The sequence below is a fragment of the Pinus tabuliformis genome, chromosome 9, assembly GCF_031772625.1.
Source record: "Pinus tabuliformis cultivar Carrire ecotype Pingquan chromosome 9, CPIR1, whole genome shotgun sequence".
Lineage (NCBI taxonomy): Eukaryota > Viridiplantae > Streptophyta > Pinopsida > Pinales > Pinaceae > Pinus > Pinus tabuliformis.
In genome coordinates, this window is record NC_142307.1 from 1380693508 (window position 1) to 1380714862 (window position 21355).

The 21355-nt window shown below is 37.8% G+C and overlaps 1 protein-coding gene across 3 annotated transcripts in view; it reads right to left on the bottom strand.

The window, feature by feature from the left end:
• CLC-D (chloride channel D) overlaps nt 1-21355 on the bottom strand; it is a 386191-nt gene that overhangs the window by 245354 nt on the left and 119482 nt on the right. For all 3 annotated transcript variants that reach the window (XR_016262549.1, XM_089439578.1, XM_089439577.1), the window contains 2 exons: nt 2109-2183; nt 1595-1683 (listed from right to left, as the gene is read on the bottom strand). Coding sequence is in view for 2 of the 3 variants with exons in the window: in XM_089439578.1 (XP_089295704.1) it covers nt 1595-1683; nt 2109-2183 (164 nt within the window). In the remaining variant the exon portion in view is untranslated. The remainder of the gene's footprint in view (nt 1-1594; nt 1684-2108; nt 2184-21355) is intronic.

Sequence of the window (21355 nt, forward strand, 5' to 3'; positions counted from 1 at the left end):
AGCACAGTAATCCTAGGCCACTTTCCTGTACCAAAGGGCATGTCTATTATCCCTTCTGCAATAGGAAGCAGGACAACGGAGATGCTCCTTAGGCAATTCCTTCAGGGGGAAAAAGGAAATCATTGGAAATTTGCACCAAAGGCCTGACAGCTCAGTTTCACTGATATAAGAGCCCAGGGGGGAATTTCTTACAGCTAACACCATCACCGTAGTTCTGCCTTTAGGGTAGTTCAAAGTTTCAATATAATAACTGTAGTTCTGGCTTTAGATAGATAGAGTAGTCCAGGCTTTTGGCTTAACCAGACTACAAGGCTTTCAATCCAACATTGGTGGATGTGTTTCCAGCATGGTGCTAGCTGGGCCTTCTGATCAAGGCTATCTATCCAAGAACAACAAGGAAGCCTTAGTTTGATCAATGCCAAGCTTTATTTATCTCTTTCTTTTTCAAATGCCTTTCTCTTTCCTTTCTAGAAAACCCTGAGAAGAGTTCAACCCTTGCAAGATAGATTTTCTCTCAAACGATATGGATAGATTATCCCTCAAACAATATAGAGAAATCGAGATATAAGAACTGCTTAATCGTAATATCAATCCAAATATTCAAGTGGGCCATTCCCCTCATTTGGTTGGCAGGAAATGACTATTTTCTTCTCTTGCTAACTCTACACACTTTCTTTCTTGTATTATATATGTATAAATAGGAGGGATATGCCAAGGATATCAGTGAGTGCAGCCCAGGCACACAACAGCTGAATAGCACTGGGCTAATGATTGTAAGGGCTATGAATGGCAAGGCCCCATTGTGTCCGTGTGGGTGGTATAAAGGAGCTTTTTGGGATACTAAATAAATTACCATGATATAGAGATCAACTCGAATTAGGACTTCAAAATGGGTAGGACAGATTTCTAGAAAATATTGGATACAACATATTTGGCTATGATATACATGAAAATAAATTCCAATATTATATTCAAAACAAATACCATGTAATATAGAAAATTCAAAATAGCGTTCAATATAACTGAAAAGTTTGAATATAACTAAAACCTTGCAAACTTGACTTCAAATAAGGCATAAGGACTTTATTTATAGTTAAGTTTCTTTAATTTTATACTTTTGTTTGTTCTCCTTTTCTTAACTTTTTATATGGATTAATTCCTTAGTTGTTGACAGTTGTATCCAGTAGGGATCTGGGCAATATTCAAGCCATATCCTGTACAGATAATTTGATAAATATTCATGCTGTAGCTGTACGGGTTACAGATCCATGTGGATCCAGGAAGAACGAGAGCTTAACCAGTGATGGATAGAATATATTTTATTATAATAATACCATATTTTCAACATAAACTGTGCCAGAAGAGTAAAAGATACAGCAAAAATACTACGCATGTGTGAAAAATGAAAAATTATCAATACAAACAACCTGCTCATAATTCATAAGCCCACGAGGCTTTGAATTGAGAGTGAATGGATGTACTGTTAAGGACTACTTGCGAAAAGGTCACCAGTTCAAATCCCCCGTGGGTTAGCCAAAAAAAAAACTGCTCATAATTCATAAGAGTTAACACAACAAAGGGTAAGCTTGTTTACCAGGATGTAACTTCCTCAAGTGCAAACAGCACACCACCTACAGGAGCTCTGAAAGCACCGGCAACACCCGCAGCACATCCACATGTTACCTATAATTATAGAACAAGAGGGAAAGACCATAACATCATATTTAGAATTAAGATCTAAAGGTTATCCGTTAAATCACTGAAATCCCTAAATGCGTAGAGATTCATTGAAGAATCAAACATAACATATGTGATTACATACACCAGATTAAAGCATTCAAGCAACTACCATTCCAAATCAGTACATTTCATTTTTCTATAAAAATAATTTTTTATATTAAAGTAGTTGTGTGGAGAAAAATCATATATTATACTAAGTAGTTTGTGTACAAAATTTAACTCTTAAAACACTTACCATGATTTCATACAATTTATTACAAATGATCTGTTCACTAATGCTCCTAATTACATCAGTAAGCAAAGTATAACATATTCACTGCTTTGGGCCAATACAACTTATGAAAAACAAAAGGATTGAAATCACTTACAAGATCACGACGATCACGGTCATTCTTGAAATCTCGAAACCATCTAGAGCTGATATGGTACTTTGTAGACCCACCCTGTTTTAAAGAATCATATGTATAAACCACATTGAGATGTGATAAATGAAATCACTTATCTATGGAAAGGAAAAGGAAAGAAATTGTTGCTATCTATGTCACATATAATGAATTTAGTATGAATTCCATTAAATTAACATTGAATTTGACCATTTTCCATGATGATACTAACATTCAAAGAAGCTCAAGTTGTAGAAGCAGAATTTAACTTGTACTAGAAATGGAAATTTATATTAATGTATGTTGTATAGGGACACATACCGGCTGTTCTGGCCTTTTGAAGACTAAGGAACCCCTCAGGAATGTCCCCAATCCACTAGGGACCTCACTGGGAACTGGACTTGCTGGCCTTACCCAAGACATTCCAGGCAGAACTCAGGAACATCCAGAGCAGATTTCAGGGGCATTCCAGGCTATCTTTGATTTTTCACAATGGGCATTGATGATTGGACAATATGATCATTTATCCTATCCATTTTCTTCATATTATACCAAATCTAAATCAGAATCTGTACAAGTTGCAGCTCAAAACATGGGTTTTGAACTTTTGTCTAAGACTCTGATAGGTTTTGATTGGGGCTTCCAGTGATTTAACTATTGTCTTTTCAGCAACATCATTACAACAAGCAAAGCCTCCAAGTCAACAAATCACGAAACACAACATCTCAAAGGTCTGATCCTTGTGGTTATTGCTCTTGTTCTTCTAGTGTTTGGGGCAAGGTTACTTGGGAGCTGGAGCGAAAACAGGGTGCGGGAGCGGGAGCGACATTTTCAGAAGCTCCCAGTTTGGGAGCGTTTTATATATATATATATATATATATGTCAACAAAAGCATGTAGAATGATGAATTAGATATAAGAAAACATAGATTGAACGATATAACAACAATCATCTAGAAGTTATAATCTTCATCAACTACGTCCACAAGTTAGTAACATAGTAACATACAACATATTGAGTCTCATGATTCATCAATCTTAAAGTTTCAAGCTTTCAAAATTCAATAGATAACATTTATCATCATTGATCACTAAAGTTGTACTTGTAAGCCAAGTGTAACCATTACAACAAATAATATCTAACCTGAAATGAAATGTTATAAAATGGAATGAAATGAAACAACTTTCAACTTTCACGAAGCATCATATTCACAATTCATTACTAATGAGTTATAATTGCCAACTTCAAACTTCAAACTTAAATTGTTATATATTGTTTACAAAAAATATCATAATAAATATGAAAAAGTCAATAGTTATAAAAACTACTAGAAACTAGAAAAGACAAGTAAATCTATTATCTATTGCTAATGCTTGGGCCTCTTGCCACCACGAGAAATGTCTAATTTTTTAGTCTTGTTGGAAAATCAAGATCTTTGTCATTAATATCACCCTCTAAGCATTAATATCCAGAGGTATCTTTGTCATTACCTTTGGATCTATATAGGGATCTTTGTCATTAATGTCACCCTCTAAACATTAACAATAAGATAGAAAAAGCATAGCATGTCAAGTCAAGATTTTGTTTGAGTGATGCATACATTTTTAGGAGGGTCATGATAGAGGAGTTTGACAACCAATGTCACTAACATCAAGGTACATAGAGGGATTGGTGCTCATGATTAAATACGAGTTCCATACCCTAATACATGACAAAATCCAATGGAAACATTGCAATCCCCCCAATACTGAAATCCTGAACAATTGATAAGTCTGCTAGATTTTGAATGAAATATAAAATTCTACTTTCTCCATATGAAATCCAATGAGGTCGGAACCACTCTCAAACATCCTGAGTCATTTCATGGTAATGTTAAAAATTTAAGTAAAACTGACAATGAAGGATGAAAATGAAGATTAAGGAGAATGTCAATTTTACTTTAAGAATTTAACATTACCATGAATCATATATCAATACTAGGACCATAAGCTTGATCATTAGGTTGCCCCACTCAAAACTTATTTCTTTCTTTGAAAAAAAATTGCATTTGGAATATTACTGCAAAAAATACTAAACGCTCCCGAAAAACCAAGGAGCGTTTTTTTTGCCGAGAGCGCGAATTGGGAGCGGGCTCATGAGGGGGGGCACTCCCCCGCAACCCTGGTTTGGGGTCATCTTAGCATTTAGATATTGTACATGGGTGTCCAGGAGTTATTCAAATCAAGTTCACCCTCCTTCCCAACCTCAAACATTGTGAAAACAACCAGATAGTAGTGACTTGGATTGCATACTAAATGTTTGAATAAATTTATATTCACTCACCTTCTCAATCTGAAATATGAGTCTAATCTCTTTATAGAATGCAAGCGTGTATATCCCAAAGTGTTTTGTAGTTGTTTTCAACATAGTTGTAAAATATACAAAACCTATTGACAAAGGAAAGTATTTTAACATATTCATCATAAAAAAGAAATACAAGGAAAAAAGATGTTTGAGATATGTTGCCAGGAAACATGGATTCGGAGACAATGACAGAGACGTCACTTTTTGAAACAGGGTACGTGGGTTTGTCGAGGTATATATATATATATATATATATATATATATGAATTTGTATTCCACCACCCATGTATAAACTCTTTCAATTGTGGTCATAAAATAGGATCATTCCTATCTGTGATGGTTTGGATCCTCTCACATGGAGTTCATGTTCTCATAAATCTCACTTAAACATGGAGCATCTATGTCTGCATAGCGGATCATATCACAAATTGGTTCTATAAATTCCACAACAAATTTGGCATCAACCCAAAAATAATCGTCCAAAATCAACCTCTTCACCTCCAAAGTTGCATCTGAGATAGATAACCTCCACTGGTCTGACATGTCACTGAAAACGGTGGCAGATAAAAGCCTCTTTCATCTCCACAATACACCTAAGTAAAATGTAGTAAGTTGCAAATCCGAAATTTGTTGGTTTAAGAAGCTCCATTTTGGCATGCTTGCGGTAAATGGCTTGTGATTGATGATGGTTGCATATAAACATTTTAATTTTGCGGCCATTTTCAATTAATGCTTGAATCCATTCAATTTTCCCAATGTCCTTTAATGCATTATTCAAAGAATGCATTGCACATGGTGTCCAAAAAATATGCTTGGGTACATCAAGGGACAAAATTAAAATATTAATAAATGCTTATTGTTAAAAATTAGAAAACAAACCAAACTTGTAAATTCAAATTGTAATCAAAATTAAAAATGTAATTCATGTAATTTAAATATAAAATAAATCAAACTTAAAAGTTGAAACTTGTCACTAATTTGTACTCTTTCTAAACCATTGTCCCTGCTGCTTTGTACACTGGAGCTACATCAGTAATAACTTGAGCAACATTGGATGGCCCCACCTCTACAATGGCATCACATAATTGGTCTTTCAAGAACATAGTGTTCTTTTCTTGACTAGAATAATCAATGGCCCTGAGAAAATAAGGACCAAACGAGGAAGAGACAATGATGTTTATCAATGGACAAATCTTACAATCAATCCATCCATCCATGACAATTGAGCATCCATTTACACTCAAAGATGCCTTCAAGGGTGTCATTGTCTTCTCGAGACAGGTTTTCTCCTTTTCCACCAACACAATTCGGCGCTTCTCATAACCAAGCACTTTATACCTTGGAGGTCCATCATTAATAGCACAAACCATTTGCTTAAAATAGGGTGAACAATCTGCATTGAAGAGAATGCCACATTCAAGAAAAAATCTTGCTATTGCAAGATCAACACCCTCCCTACTTTTGACATCAACCATGTAATAAAGCCCACCAACTTTAGCCTTTTTACATGATGGAAATGCTGAACTTTTTGATGCCCTTGATGAAATATTCTCATCACCAATTGCAACATCATTTTCAGATTGGATCTCATCTAATTGGGTCTCCTCCTCTTGAACAATGCGGCAGAGCCTTGAGATTGTTTTGCCTGTCTTCCCTTTAGCCTTTTGTTGCTTCCTTTGTGCAGTATGGAGTTTAGTGGGATCATTTGGGTCTCCAGAACAAAGTTCAACACCCCGCCTAAGAATTTTCACGAAATGGGCCTTGACTATAGTGTAACTCCCTTTCTATTCACCCCGACAAATATTGCATTTGATCAAGGTTGTTCCCCCTTCACTCTTTGGTGATTTTGTCCTCTCCACATATTTCCATAGTGGAAATTCAGGATTTGTCTTTGAAGCCATTTTTTATTTTGATTATCAACCTGAAAGAGAAATTATTAAATTAGAACAGTAATAAAAAAATAAAAAAATTGAAATATTGAAAAAAAAAATGAGGGCTTGGAATTCTTCATGTAAAAGTTTAAACTTTAAAACAAATTTGTGAAATCTGTGAAATTTGTGAAACAAATAGAGGGCAGGCCTGCAGGCACTCTTATATATATATATAAGAGTGCCTGCAGGCCTGCCCTCTATTTGTTTCACAAATTTCACAGATTTCACAAATTTGTTTTAAAGTTTAAACTTTTACATGAAGAAGTCCAAGCCCTCTATTCACACTAACACAGTCGAACGCGCTCATGCTGTCATTTTGTCTTGACGGCTCAGTGATGAAATAAGTCATGAAGGTTGAAATGAGTGTTTGTAAGGCACAAAAATGAGCAATGGCTCTTTCCCACCCCTCCCCTTCCCCTGCCACACATCAAAATTGCCGCGGGTTAAGTTAATTATAGATGGGTTTGTTTGACCCACGTACCCGTTTTCGAGGTACATCTTCTCAAAACGAACCAAAGAACCCATTTCCCATCGTCATCGAACCAGGTGTGTTTAAGATGAATCAGGTTCGTTTGGGTTCACCGAAGAAGAACCCAACCCCCAGGTACACAAACTCATGCAACATAGTGTTATGGAGACCAACATTTGTCTCACAAACCCTTCATGGACCTTTACTGCAAATTGAAATAATTACACTTAAATTTTCTAAAGCTAAATTGCATTTGCTAATGTTCAGGCGCCAATGATGGAATGTGATTTGGCCCTTTTCTTAATTGCCTAATTTTTTCAAGAACTACTAAGTGAAAGGGATGTGCATAATATTATATAGTATAGACTATTATGTTTACAAGCAGCAACACCATAACTCCCACACCTCTACAATTCCGGACGCTGGTGAAGGAAACCATTGGAAAATGTATAGAAGTGAGACTTATATAGGGTAGGATCTAAACAAGTCATCAATAGCATCCATGTCATCAACCTCATCACTATAGAATGACCAATTTAAACATGTTGATAAGCAACTATAGGAGAATCATTTTTGTAATGTCCCCATTTTTAATTTCCCTTATGATGCGGTTAGAGTGGATTTCCAGAGCTTGTATTAGCCAAGTCATAGGAGTGAGATTATGTCATTAGTGAGCTCGAAGGGTTTGGAAGATTTTTATGGGGTTCAGCTAGGTTCGTTTTCCATATTTCATCATCAAGATCAATTATGCATAGTATATTCTTGGTTTTGTTGCATTCTGATGATTCCCATAAAAGGGGGTTATTATTGAGCATATTTTAATTAATTACACTAAAGGTATTATTTGGAGCTTTTTCCTTGGGGGAACACCTTAGTGTAATAGCTCGTTGGAACCGAGATAAAAAAATCTACATGATGGGATAATGAAAAGTGACTTTTAGTGGCCAGAGAAATCATAGAGGCGAATTAATCACTTTCTAGGTTTAAAAAGACTTTGTTAAAAAGTCACTTTATTATTTTAAGATGGAAAGAAATTCAAAATTGGAGGAAAACGGGGGGAAATTAGAGAATGGGAAATTAAAAGAGAGAGAATTGATTTCCCTCTCATTATGATTATGTATGTCTTTTCGGAGATAGGATTGGAAAGCTCAGCATCTTCTTTCTTCCTCGGGACGAAAACCCTCAAAAGAAAAATCCAATTTCAGTGGACGATCATCCACCCTAGCCGAATAGGAGGAGGGGCCACCCAAATCTCTCATAGGAACTAATCATGAATCAGCTCAACTGTTAACAATTCAGAAGATCAAACTTTTTTGGCACGGGATTCTTTGTCCATAACGCAGATCCACAATATTTGCAAGTTGTGGAAGATGATCAAGTTCAGACTGTAAACCAAGATCATTGGGTAGTTGTGATTGTGGGTGAGAACAAGATTGGGACCGTGCCTGCGGCATGAGATCCATAGGTAGCTAGAGATTCACACGCCTAGCAAGAGGATATACGTAGAGATCGGTGCTTGTAGTGTCACGCAGAGGTGATTTGATCATCTCCTAAGGCCGACTGCGAGTGGGAGAAAGTCCAGTTGATTGGTGCAAGTCAACAATGCGAGGGAGAGAACCGCTAAGCAACCACCTAAAAGTAGCCTGAAAGTGATTGAGGACATCTCAGGCATGAGCTATACAAGGTAACCCAGGGGCCAGGAAGGGAGGTACAGACTACTGTCGAGTCTATTGTCACGTAGAGTGAAGCCTCACGGGTTGTAGGGGTTGAATCCATGTCACCTGAAGCTAAACCGCAAAACCCAAGTCACTTAGGAATACATACACTCAGAGGGAGGTGATTGTGAAAAACGTCGAGTGCGACATCAATTCCTCCTCATCAAACCAACCATTATGGGGATCACTACAGTGTTGTACGGTGTCAGCGTGGAAATCATATTGGCCAATACAGTGGAAAACGAGACAAGCTAAGGGGCCACTATCAAGGGATCAATGGGGTATGTTGCATGGGCACATACTTAGTTCGTTCAGAATCAAAGTTGGCCAGCAGTCCTAATAACTCCAAATTGGTGTCAACTTCATCGCAATTAGTAACCCCACTAAGGTCGATCATAGGAACGTTTTCTTCAAGTCATTACTGACAATAAAAATTATCAGTTTTATTTATTAGTTCTGCAATGTGTTACTATGGATGAAGCAAACCTTTCATGCATGCCAATAAAATAAAATTAAAAAAATTAAATTGCAACCAATCATTCAACAACACAAACCCAAAAATAAAACGGAAGGTACCAAACCCACAACCTACAAGAAAACCCCATACACATTGCAGTCAACAATCAATCTGAGATTTTATAGTGGTATCCAAGTGACCGAGATGGTTGGCAAGGAAACAGTCTTCAATCTGCAGACCTAAACCATTCATTGGTGATCCAATGAATTAACATAGGACGATTGAAGCCTGAAGCATTGTGAGAATGCAAATCTGTGGGTAGCTTCAAAAGCCATCACAAGCAATCACCAAAAGCTATACCAGGCATGTATGAGTCTGTGGGTTCACTGAAATAATAAAAACACCAATGTTGTGTCTATCTCGAATTCTTGTTATTTTCTCTCTATCTTTGGAATTCAAGTGTTGCATGTATCTTAAATTTGTGAAACCAGTCGTGAAACACAAAAACTTCATATAAAACCAATCAACCACTTGTCAAGAAAAATATAGTAATTGCAGTCCTTGCGGGTCAAGGGCATTACAGTGGTATCAGAGTTGTGCATCTTATCGGCCTGAAGGGTAATCAGTGGCTCAAGAAAGATGAAGACAAATCCGGAACTCATGGTATAAATTTTGCAAGTCATGCAAGAATATCAAAAGAATTTAACAACATTGTTAGACCATCCTAAGTCGTTAAAGCCACACTTATCAGTTGGGAAGAAAGAAGAGGGATTAAAATTTGAAAAAGTGGATGACTTCTTAGAAGTGCATGCACCTGTTCATGTTGAGGATGTGTGCAATGAGGTTGACAACACAACAGCCTTTAATATTCAATTTTTGTCACCAAAGCACTATGTAATTTGTGTCCTAGTCCCAGGGTCTATTTCTGTTACTTTTTCATCAATTTGTTCTATGCTACAACTATCACTTCAGCAATATCTAATATCATCCAATTTAACACATTTTCTTCTTCAATTGTCCAATGATAGTAGAGTGTTATGTAAAAAATTAGTTAATTTTAGGGTTATTATTTAATTTTAATTTTAATTAGATGAAAGGGCACGATCATAAGATCATGCCCTTTCCCAAAGGGTGCCCATGGCGGTATATAAGCCAGGCAACCCATTGTAAACAATCATCATCTGTAATTCATCTTATTAATAAAATATTTCTATATATATTTCTGTCTCTCCAGAAGTTTTATGCTTCACCTGGTATCAGAGCGGTTCGGTTCTTAGGCAGTCCGCTCAGTCCAGCTGCATCTCGCTGTGCACAACAATTGACTGAATAAACGTGCGTTCCCCAGCGGCAGTGGAAAATATAAATATATATATATATTGACAAAATCGGATTCGTAGCAGTCCTTTTTTCTGGACGTAGGTAGCCTGTGTGTGGGGGCATCGGGTCACCAAGGATCCGCTGTCTACTTCCGTCTGCGTGAGTGAATTAGCATACAAAACAACAAAGACATCCGCGATTTAACAACTGCCACCGTGGAAAACACTGCAATCGTTGTTGCTGGTAAACAAGAATCTCGTGGCCACAATCGGACAGGAAGGGCCACGGTATTTCTGTGCAGATACGGGTCACGATAGGAGCATCGGACGTGACCTTCGGGTGTACGTGACTCTCCGTATCACATACATATACAATATATATATGATATATATATAAGTTATATAATATATATTATAATTTAATTATAAGTTATATAATATATAACTTAATTTAGTTATAAGTTATACATATATATATATATATATATAAGTTAATTTAATTAATTAAATTTATTTTAATTAATTAAAAGTTAGTTTTATATATATATATATATATAAGTTAATTTAATTAATTAAATTTATTTTAATTAATTAAAAGTTATATGTATAAAATTTATTTTAGCTAAAAAAAAAAGGGGAAAAAATATTTTAGCTGGCAAGTAAATACACGCCCCCGCAAACCCGCTCAATGTCGACAATGACAATGGCGGATTTCCAAAAAAAATTGTTGGACGCGGAGCATAAGATAAATAGCAACCACGATGAGGTCAGTAAAAGATTAAATGAATTCCAGATCAAGCTTGGGGAGCAAGCTAACGAAATCAAAAATCTTCGCGATACAACAAATCGAATAGAAATAAAGATGGAAAATCAACATGTCCAAACAGAAGTAAACATCAGAGATGCCTTAACAATGCTGAAACTTCTGTGTAAAAGGTCGAATTGTACACCCGAACAACTACTAAAAGAAAATGAAGAGAATCAAGAACACATCTCATCAGATTCAACAAAGTCAACAGACTCTCATGAAAAAGTTGAATCCCCAAGGAAATCAGCGACACCCCACCAAGAAGTGAGTAACACAGCATTTACAAACAAGCAACTCTGGGATAACTTTACCAATCAACACCCTTTTTTTGCTCAACCATTAGCAACATACCAGCGAAGGGCAAAAGTCGAGATGCCTAAATTCGATGGAAACGAAAAAAACAATGTTGCATGGATAAATAAAGCAAAAGAATACTTTGAGATATATGACATCAATGACGATGACGAAAAGCTCAGGCATGCATCCATGAAAATGGAAGGAGAAGCATATAACTGGTATATGTGGTGGAAAAAAACAACACACGTCATTAGCTGGAGAAAATTTAAAGATGCCTTCTTTAAAAGATTCCAAGGTGTAAGAGAAGAAGAGTTTTTTTCAAAACTCATCAAGTTACGACAAAAAGGAAGTGTGGACGAATACACACAAGAATGGGAGACCTTAGTAACACGAGTACCTGGATTATCAAAATCTCGTCTGGTTCAATCATACATCTCAGGACTCAAAACCCATTTACAAGCAGAACTTGAGATGCATGACATTACATCAATAGAAGTAGCAAGACAAAAAGCAAAAACAGCCGAAAAGAAATCCGAACCAATATTTTGGTCAAAAGCAGAAAAAACATATTCAAGATGAAGGATACCCCAATATGTGGATTCAAATAATACAAGATATGTTCCACCACATCGCCATGAAGATGAAAAATCTAATGTGGAAATACAAAGGATTAAAGAGGGTAAATGTAAACGCTGTGGTGAGAAGTGGGACCCCAAACATAGATGTGCTAAAGGAAAAGAACAAAAAAACCTATATAATTGTGAAGCAACCCATGATTCAAACAGTGAAGGTTCTGACATAGAAGAAATAGAAGATGCCCCAGAATTCTCACCAGAATTAGATGACGAGAGTATTCCGCAAGTGTCATTATCAGCCATGACAGGTATATCACAACCCCAGACCTTAAAGTTAAAGGGACACATAAAGAAGAACAACGTAGTGGTTCTCATCGACTCTAGAAGCACACACAATTTTTTAGATGCAATCGTGGCAAAGAGACTCAATATCTTTTCATTTCCCTTACCAAACATGAAAGTGATGGTAGCTAATGGTAAGAAGATTGAAAAGGTGGGGAAATGCCATAAGGTCAATTTGCAGATTCAACACTTTAATTTAGAGTCTCCGTTTTTCATGGTACCATTAGGAGGAGTAGATGTAGTCTTAGGTATCCAATGGCTACGAACTTTAGGTACTTATGCTGCCAACCATCAAGTACAATTTATAAAATTCAAATGGGGAGGTCAGAAGTACAAACTACACGGATTCCAGGCACCAGAAAATCAAGTTGTATCATCATCTCAGATGATGAAGTTGAGTCGAAAAGGAGCACCTGCTTATGTAGTACAATGTCACCAATTAGAAGTGTTATCTGCAAATATGACCAGAGAAGAGTCACCAGAGATACAAGATATGATTCGGAAGCATGAAAAAGTATTTCAAGACCTACCTATGAAGATGTCGCCTAATAGGGGAATTGAGCATACAATAGAAGTCAAGTCAGGGTCAGACCCCATCAACATCAAGCCATACCAATATCCACATCTCCAAAAAACGGAAATTGAGAGATTAATCCAAGACCCATTAAAGTGTGGGACCTTGATCATCTTGGAATATCTGATCAAGTGGAAGGACTTCCCGAAGAAGACGTTTCTTGGGAGAATGAATCATTCTTCAGCAACATCCGTTGTTACTTATGCTTTGAGGACAAAGCATTCTTTCGAGAGGAAGGCAATGTTCTGTAAAAAATTAGTTAATTTTAGGGTTATTATTTAATTTTAATTTTAATTAGACGAAAGGGCATGATCATAAGATCATGCCCTTTCCCAAAGGGTGCCCATGGCGGTATATAAGCCAGGCAACCCATTGTAAACAATCATCATCTGTAATTCATCCTATTAATAAAATATTTCTATATATATTTCTGTCTCTCCAGAAGTTTTATGCTTCATAGAGCAATAGTAGATAGAACAATTAGACAAATGCACAATGTGTTACAAAATGTGTAACTAGGTTCAGTTTTCATTAGTATGAAATGTATTCTTGTATACATAAAATGAAAAAGAAATTATTATTATTATTGGAGCATGGGTTTCATGCTCAAGTTCTTTATTTTATAGGTCAAGCACCCATTGAGTGCTTCTAGGGTTTGTCCTAGGTATAAGATTCATTGTCATATATGGAAGACCCTATGGGCACATTGTAAATTGTAAAAGAAAATTCATTTTGTCTTAAGAGTGTCAAAATACCTCCAAGATCAAGTTGGCCTAATGAGTTGTCAAGTCGGCCTACATGAAGTGCCACGTTCACCCTTGAAGAAGCCTATATATAAGAGGAACTCGTAATCCAATTGGATAATTCATTCACTCATCTCTTATGTGAAGAAGGCAGAAGAAAGAGGTTGAAGAAGGAAGTGCGAAGAAATTCTAAGTCTTTGGGTCTCTCTACATTCTTCTGGAAGTGCGAAGTTAGGGTTTTCGCGTTGGGATAGTCTGAGGTTCAATTTTTGAAGCAAGAGAGAAGGAAGGCAGTGGTAGGTCTCTTAGGGCATCTTACTAGCCCTAGGACTCAAGTCAAGGCAAGCAAGGTCAAGGGGAAGGTAGTTAGAGGGAGATCGAAGTCTCCTAGAGGAGCAGCAACAGTTGCTGGGGAGCAGAATTTTGGATCCACTGTGAGGTCAAAGATATTTCAGCCAGAGGACAAGGAAGACTTGATCTTGGAGAATATTTGTCTGAGTCTAGGTCATGGTATTCGTCAATTGAAAGATTTAAAAGATAAGAAGAGATTTACGGGTTTACCCCTCGAGAGGAGGGGTTTTGGCCCTAGCTTGCAGCCTATATATTGCATCATTGTTCTTACTGTTTTGGTAGTTGTTTGATGTATTGCATATTGGAATAAGAAAGATCAATGCTAATAAGTAAAATGCTAACACAAACAATTATCAAGTGAAGAGAATTAACATATACATTGCCCTATTGAATTCTCAACACAATGAGAGACAGCCAAGAGACAAGAGACACAATATTTGGTCAATGACCAAGGAAAAACCCTTGCAAATCTTCTTCTATTAGATTGTCTTCAAATGTTCAGCAGAGAGAGTACATCATCCAAGAGTCAAAGTCAAACTTTGACTAGCCAATATCCAATATCAAAACAACTATCCAAACCAGAGACAAAGAGATGAAGTCAACAATGGTCAAATCTGATCTTCTTGTAATCTGCCCAAGTCAACAGCAGCACAGTCAACCCTAACCAGTCTATAGTCAACAGTCAACACAATCCTTTAGGAGCTCGGTCTACCTCAGTCAAACTCAACCTCAAATGCTCAAAATATGCCCAAAATAGTCCTCAAAACTTCAGTCAAACACAGTCAAAAGAGAGAGAAAGTACACTATCACAATCTGCAATTCTCTGCAGTCAACCAGAAAGTCAACGTCAGGCAAACTGCTCAGAATTCCTTGATTTGTGTGTCCTTCAATGTGGCCTATAAAATCCAAATGTTTTCACCCAAAACTGAAGTCAAATGATTTCAATTTCACCTTGGTCAATGCCTTGCAACAGACCTGCAATTTTCCTACAACTCGGCCCAATCAAAAACAGCCACCTGTCCTTCGAATGAGACAGAAATCCTTCCAATCTGAGCTATATGAACCAATAGGAATAGGAGAGAGAAGATGTGATGTGAGGTGATGAAGTGCCAAATGAGGTTTGAGGTCTTTTGTATTTATATGAATCGATGAGGGTAAAAAGACATGTCGTTTAGGCTTCATGAGCCTACATGATGTTGAATTCGACCTTGACAATTTGCACATGTGTGGGCTTTAATTCAAAAACACACTTCTCCTTGTCCGAATTGAGTGATCTTTAGGTCGATTTCGGTCCTTTCGAAAAGAGAAATTTAATGCAATAATTATCTCCATTAAATGAGTTGTTCAAAGTGGAATTTGACCCTAGTTGCATAATTTAACAATTTCAAGAGCCTGGGGACCTAATTTCATAATCAAATTTCAGACCCTCAAGACCAAATTTCAATTTAAAGGGCCTTAAGACCGAATTTCAGAAGTCCAAAGCCCTAAGCCTTGGTTCATCCACACAAAAGTCGAAGTAGTCTGTCAAATATTGATAGGCCGAGAGACTTCAAAGGCCAAAATTAATTCAAGGCTAAACCTCAGTCTGAATTGCAGAGTACGACCTCAGCAAAATCACCTGACACGGGGATTCGGGATTCGTAGTGTCGGATTCGGACACGTTGACCCCCGGAATAGGACACGCAGGATTCGTTATATATCATTTTATTAAAAAAAAAAATATATATATATATATATATATATATATATCTAAGTTGCACGAAACGAGGAAACGGAAACGAGTTTCCGAAACGGGAAGCAATACGAAACGCGACCTCCCCAAATTTTGGAAACGGGGAAACGCAAATATATATATATATATATATTAAAAATATTTAAAAATTATTATTATATATATGTGCAATCATAAAGCATTAATGATACATTATAATTTATTACATTTAAACATTAAGATTAAATTTACATCACATTTACTCATGAGTCATGAATGATCACATAATGAAAATAAAAATATAGGAAAATCCAAAAGCAACCTTTATTATATATCCAAGGGCAAAATCTCAAAATCAGCGTTTATTTATATTAGTATATGAGGCTGCAAGTACAATAAAGACTATAAGGCTGCAAGAACTATAGAGACAAGTCACAAAAGACTAATCCTCATCATAACAATCCTCATAAAAAATAGAAGCAGCACAATGCTCAACAGTGGATGGTAGTGCTGAAGAAGATGATGCACCAATTCCACTTCCAGATTCGGCCTCAATATTCAGGGCAGCAAGAGAGAGATCCAAATCAGGATTTTCTGCATCCACATCCCATTCTTTAGAAGGACCACTGTTGTATTCTGGACCCCTAGGAGATGCAAGGCGAAGGTTGGAGTGCACATAAACAAGATCCTCTGCTTTCTGTGAGCCCAACCTATTGCGCTTCACAAAATGAATAAAACCATAAGTGCTCTAATTCCTTTCTGCTGATGAAGAGCTTGTCACTTGTGAAAGAATACGAATGGCAAGGTTTTGCAAATGTACACCATTTGCTCCATGACAAATCCACCACCTAACTAGATTCATGGTGCTTCTCTCCTCCAAAGCTGATATATCTGCATAATCATCTATTCCTGCAGCAAAACTGGCAAATTCCTCCTTTACCTCCCTATGTAGATGAGAAGGAAACATTCTCATAAGGGCTTTTTTCACCCCAGTAGCCACCTCTCTATCCTTATGGGGTGCCTTCCTCTTCCCATTGTTTTTAGCAATAAGCTCCTCATCATAAAATTTGGGGTTCAAAGCATGTGCTAAAGTGTGCAATGGAGTATTGAAATTGTTCCACCTATCAACAATGATTTTCTTGATCAAACCAGCAAAATGATCATCAACAAACAAAAGTTGTGGGGACTCCTGCGAAATGATTTCCATAGTTTTCTCAACCATGGAATCCATGCCATCATATACCTCTCCCAAGAAAGGTTGGTCAGTGTCAGCACTCCGGAGAAGCTCAAATGCAAGGGTTGTGAACTTTAGCAAGAAATCTACCTTGCTCCACTAATCCTCATCAAGGCACAATCTACGCACCATAGATCCCCGCTCTGAATCTGCTTGTCTCCACTCAATCCAAAGTTGACTCACCACCATAGAAACTAATGCATGCTTAACCTCAACAAGGCGGCGCAACATCACGAAGTTTGAGGCATATCTTGTCTCAGCAACTTTTAACAACTCCAATTTGGAGTACTCTCGAAATATGGCCTGAGACTGGTGGTGGTTGGTGATGAATTTGATAATCTCCCTTGCTTCCCCTGTGAGTTCCTTTATCCAGGAAACTTTGTTGTCGATCTCCTCTAAGATCAAATTCAGATTATGGACAATGCATGGTGTCCAAAAGATGTGGTCATACCTCCCCTCAATAATTAAACCTGCAGCTTTGCAAACCGGTGCATTATCCGTGATAACTTGCACCACCTTGTTAGGCCCTATTTGTTCAATAGCTTTTATAATAACATCAGCAATGTACTGTGCATCTTTCACCTTTCCTGAGCAGTCTTCTGCCTTGATAAACATTGCTCCTTTGGGGGAACTGGCAATGATATTTATCAATGGTCTGCGCCTTATATCTGTCCAACCATCTGAGACTATGGTAACCCCAGAGCTACTCCAGGAAGAACGAATTGGAGCTAAAATGTCTTCCACAAGGTCCTTCTCATTTTTGAGAAGCTGGGTTCTGATTTTCTCATAGTTGGGCCCCTTGTACCCTTGAGGAGCTTTGTTAACTGCCCTTACCATATCTTGCCAGTAAAGAGAGCGAACAACATTGAATGGGATACCACATGCATAAATGCACCTAGCCACTTTGGAATCAGTTTCTTCTCTTGCTTGCACATTCACCAATCTAGCAATTCTGCTATCCTGAACTGAAGGGGATGCCCCTGGGCCTCTGGTATTTTTGGGTGCTGGTTGTTCATGTTGTTGAGTGTGACCAGCTCTCCTCTTTCTTGCTTCAGCTACAATCCTTGGCTCAATGTTAGATGGAGCTTGAGTAAGGTCATCATGCCTTCTCTTAGTACCATCTGCCTCATCTTGCTCTCTTTGATATGCCCTCCTTGCCAACGGATCTGATGTTTTTGTGCAACCTGAAATCCCCTGTCCTCCTCCATGCAATAGATGTGCCTTCACTCTTGGGTAAGAGCCCTTGTACGTATTATTGCAAAGATTGCATCGCCATTCCCATGAGCCACCACCTCCACATCTTTGAAGCTTCATCACATGCCTCCAAAGAGGATAATATTCAGCCCTTGGGTTGGCCCTAGGGCTTGAACTTGCAGCTGCACTTTGGCTGGAAGCCATTGCTGCAAAAATAAATTAAAAAAACAAATCTGTAAATAAAAAAGTTAAATAATAAAAACGTTTTTCATATTTTTGGCTGTATAAACCCTAGAAAAATTGAAGAAATAGTAAGAAAAAACTAAGAAATGAATGTGGCTTACCCAAATTAATTTTCTGTGGCTGAAACTACCCTAAAATGCCAGAAAAGAGGAGAAATATGGTTGTAGCTGAGCCAAATCTGCTGCAAAAATAAATTTAAAAAACAAATCTATAAATAAAAAACGTTTTTCATATTTTTGGCTGCATAAACCCTAGAAAAATTGAAGAAATAGTAAGAAAAAACTAACAAAATGAATGTGGCTTACCCAAATTAATTTTCTGTGGCTGAAACTACCCCGAAATGCCAGAAAAGAGAAGAGAAATATGGCTGTAGCTGAGCCAAATCTGCTGCTACTGAAATCTCCTGCTGAAATCTCTTTCTCTTGCTGCTGAAATCTCTTTCTCTTGCTACTGAAATCTACTTTGCTCACTGCTCAAAACACCCTAGCTGAAACAACTGCCAGTCTCCAAGAGAAACGACTTGCTAAATAGTGTGATGAGAGAATGAGACAAACTTCTCTTTTATAAGTTTAGAATAGGCTTCTAGAATTTACTGGAAACCTAAAAAAAAATTAAAAACAAATTAAAAAAAAAAAAACACACACACACACACACACACATTACAACTGGGAAACGTGGCTTGTACGGCCGGGAAACGCGTTTCCGGCCGTACTGCCACGTTTCCGTTTCGGGAAACGTGGCAGTACGGCCGGAAACGCGTTTCCTGGCCGTACCAAACGCGTTTCCGCGTTTCGTACCGGTTTCCAGCCGGAAACGGCCCCCCCCCACGTTTCCTGCAACATCGATATATATATATATATATATATATATATATATATATTAAAAATTAGATATTTCTTACACAAATTTTAATTAATGATACAAATTTATTGATTTCAAACATAGATCTTCATCTATAGCTATTAGCATGCATAGTACATACAAAATTCAAATACATGTCAATGGTACTGGTCACATAAATCTATTAAATCATGATTCATAATTCATAACTGAAAGACAACTTACAACTACAATATAGTAAGATAAACACACTGACAACTGTAGTTTTCTCATTAAGTCATCAAATCAAAATGTGTTACATAGGTAGTGCTGGTGCAATGCCAATGGCAAATAGAAATAGAAAATATAAAACAACTACAGGTATACAAGCCTCAAGGCATCAATCAGCATCAATGTCCTCATCATCATGGTCCCCACTGTTCTCCTCTGCATCCTCCTCGTCCCCTGTATCCATAGTCGCCTCTGCATCTGTTGGTGTGGAGGTTGACCCCTCTAAGTCATCAAATCTAACAGGCTCTAGCACTGGATCATTGAGATCCATGTTGGCCAATGCCAACTCAACTGGTGTCCAGACCCATATCATCAGGAAAGACATCCCACATCTTTGTCTTTCCCCTCAACCACTCTTCCCTCTGCCTGTAAATAAGACGAAGGTTGGTGTGCACATACACCATTGTCTCTACCCTGGACTGCTCAAGCCTGCTCTTCTTCACACTATACAAATTCCCATATGTGCTCCAATTCCTCTCGCAACAAGTGGATGAAGTCACCTGAGAGAGGAGCCTCATGGCTAACTGCTGAAGAGGAGGGCTTGTTGCCCCATGATTTGCCCACCAAGAATAGGCCTTCTTAGCCCCCCTGTCTCTAATCACATCATAACCTCCAAATCGACCACTGCCAGTGGAAAACTCTGCAAAGGCATCCTCCACCTCAGCAAGCAATGCACTATCCTGAAAAATCTGCGTGAATGCCTCTTTCCTCCCCTATGATATTTCACCATCCATGTGAGGAGGGAATCTGCGGGAAGGTCCACCATTCAGCCACTCATGGCTGTAGCATTTGGGGTTCAATGAGTTAGCCAAACAATGTAAAGGTGTACAATTCTTGTCCCATCTGCTGACAAGAATATCATGTATGGTATCACAGAAGGCCTCTGGTGATGTCTCATACTCGAGGCACTCACTCTGTAGAATAATGCTCCTCACAGACTCAATCATGGAATCCCATCCCTCATAAACCTCTCCTAGGATGGGTTTGTCTATATCTGCAAATCGAAGCAAATAAATGACAGGGTCCATGATCCAAATAATTAGATCTACCCTCTCCCACCAAGCATCATCTAGCACTGTGTCCTTCACTCTTTTTGAGGCTACCTGATCTGTCTTTCTCCAAAAGGACCAAAACTCAGAAATAACCATGGACCCAAGAGCGGTCTTGACCTCCCTCGACCTGTTCAACATCATGAATGAAGATGCAAACCATGTATCAGCAATCTTCAACAATGATAGATTGGTGTACTCCTCGTAGATAGTGAGGGCATTTGTATGATTTTGCACAAAGTTACGGATATATCTTGCATTCTCAATAATGCTTCCAATCCAAAGCACATCAGAAGCAATGGATTTCAGTGCTAAGTTCAATGAATGGACAATGCAAGGTGTCCAAAACACTTGTGGATATTTAGCTTCCACAATCATGCCATCAGCCTTGCAAACAGGTGCATTATTTGTAATGATTTGCACACAAGAATCAACACCTACATCTTCAATAACTTTAATAAATAACTCACCAATAAATTGTGCATCCTTGTATTCGCCAAGTGTATCCACTGCTTTCATGAAAACTAGACCACTCAAGGAAGACACCATGAAGTTGATGATTGGGTGTCATGCTGGATCTGTCCATCCATCAGAAACAATGCTAACCCCAGATGTTGGCCATGATGCTACAATAGGATCAAGCATTTTTTGCACCTCTTTTTTTGCCTTCGTCAATAATGTGGTTCTCAGCTTTTCTAACCCAGGAGGCACATACCGTGCTGGAGCCCCTTAAGTTAGAGCTCGGCACATCTCAATAAATAGTGGTGAGC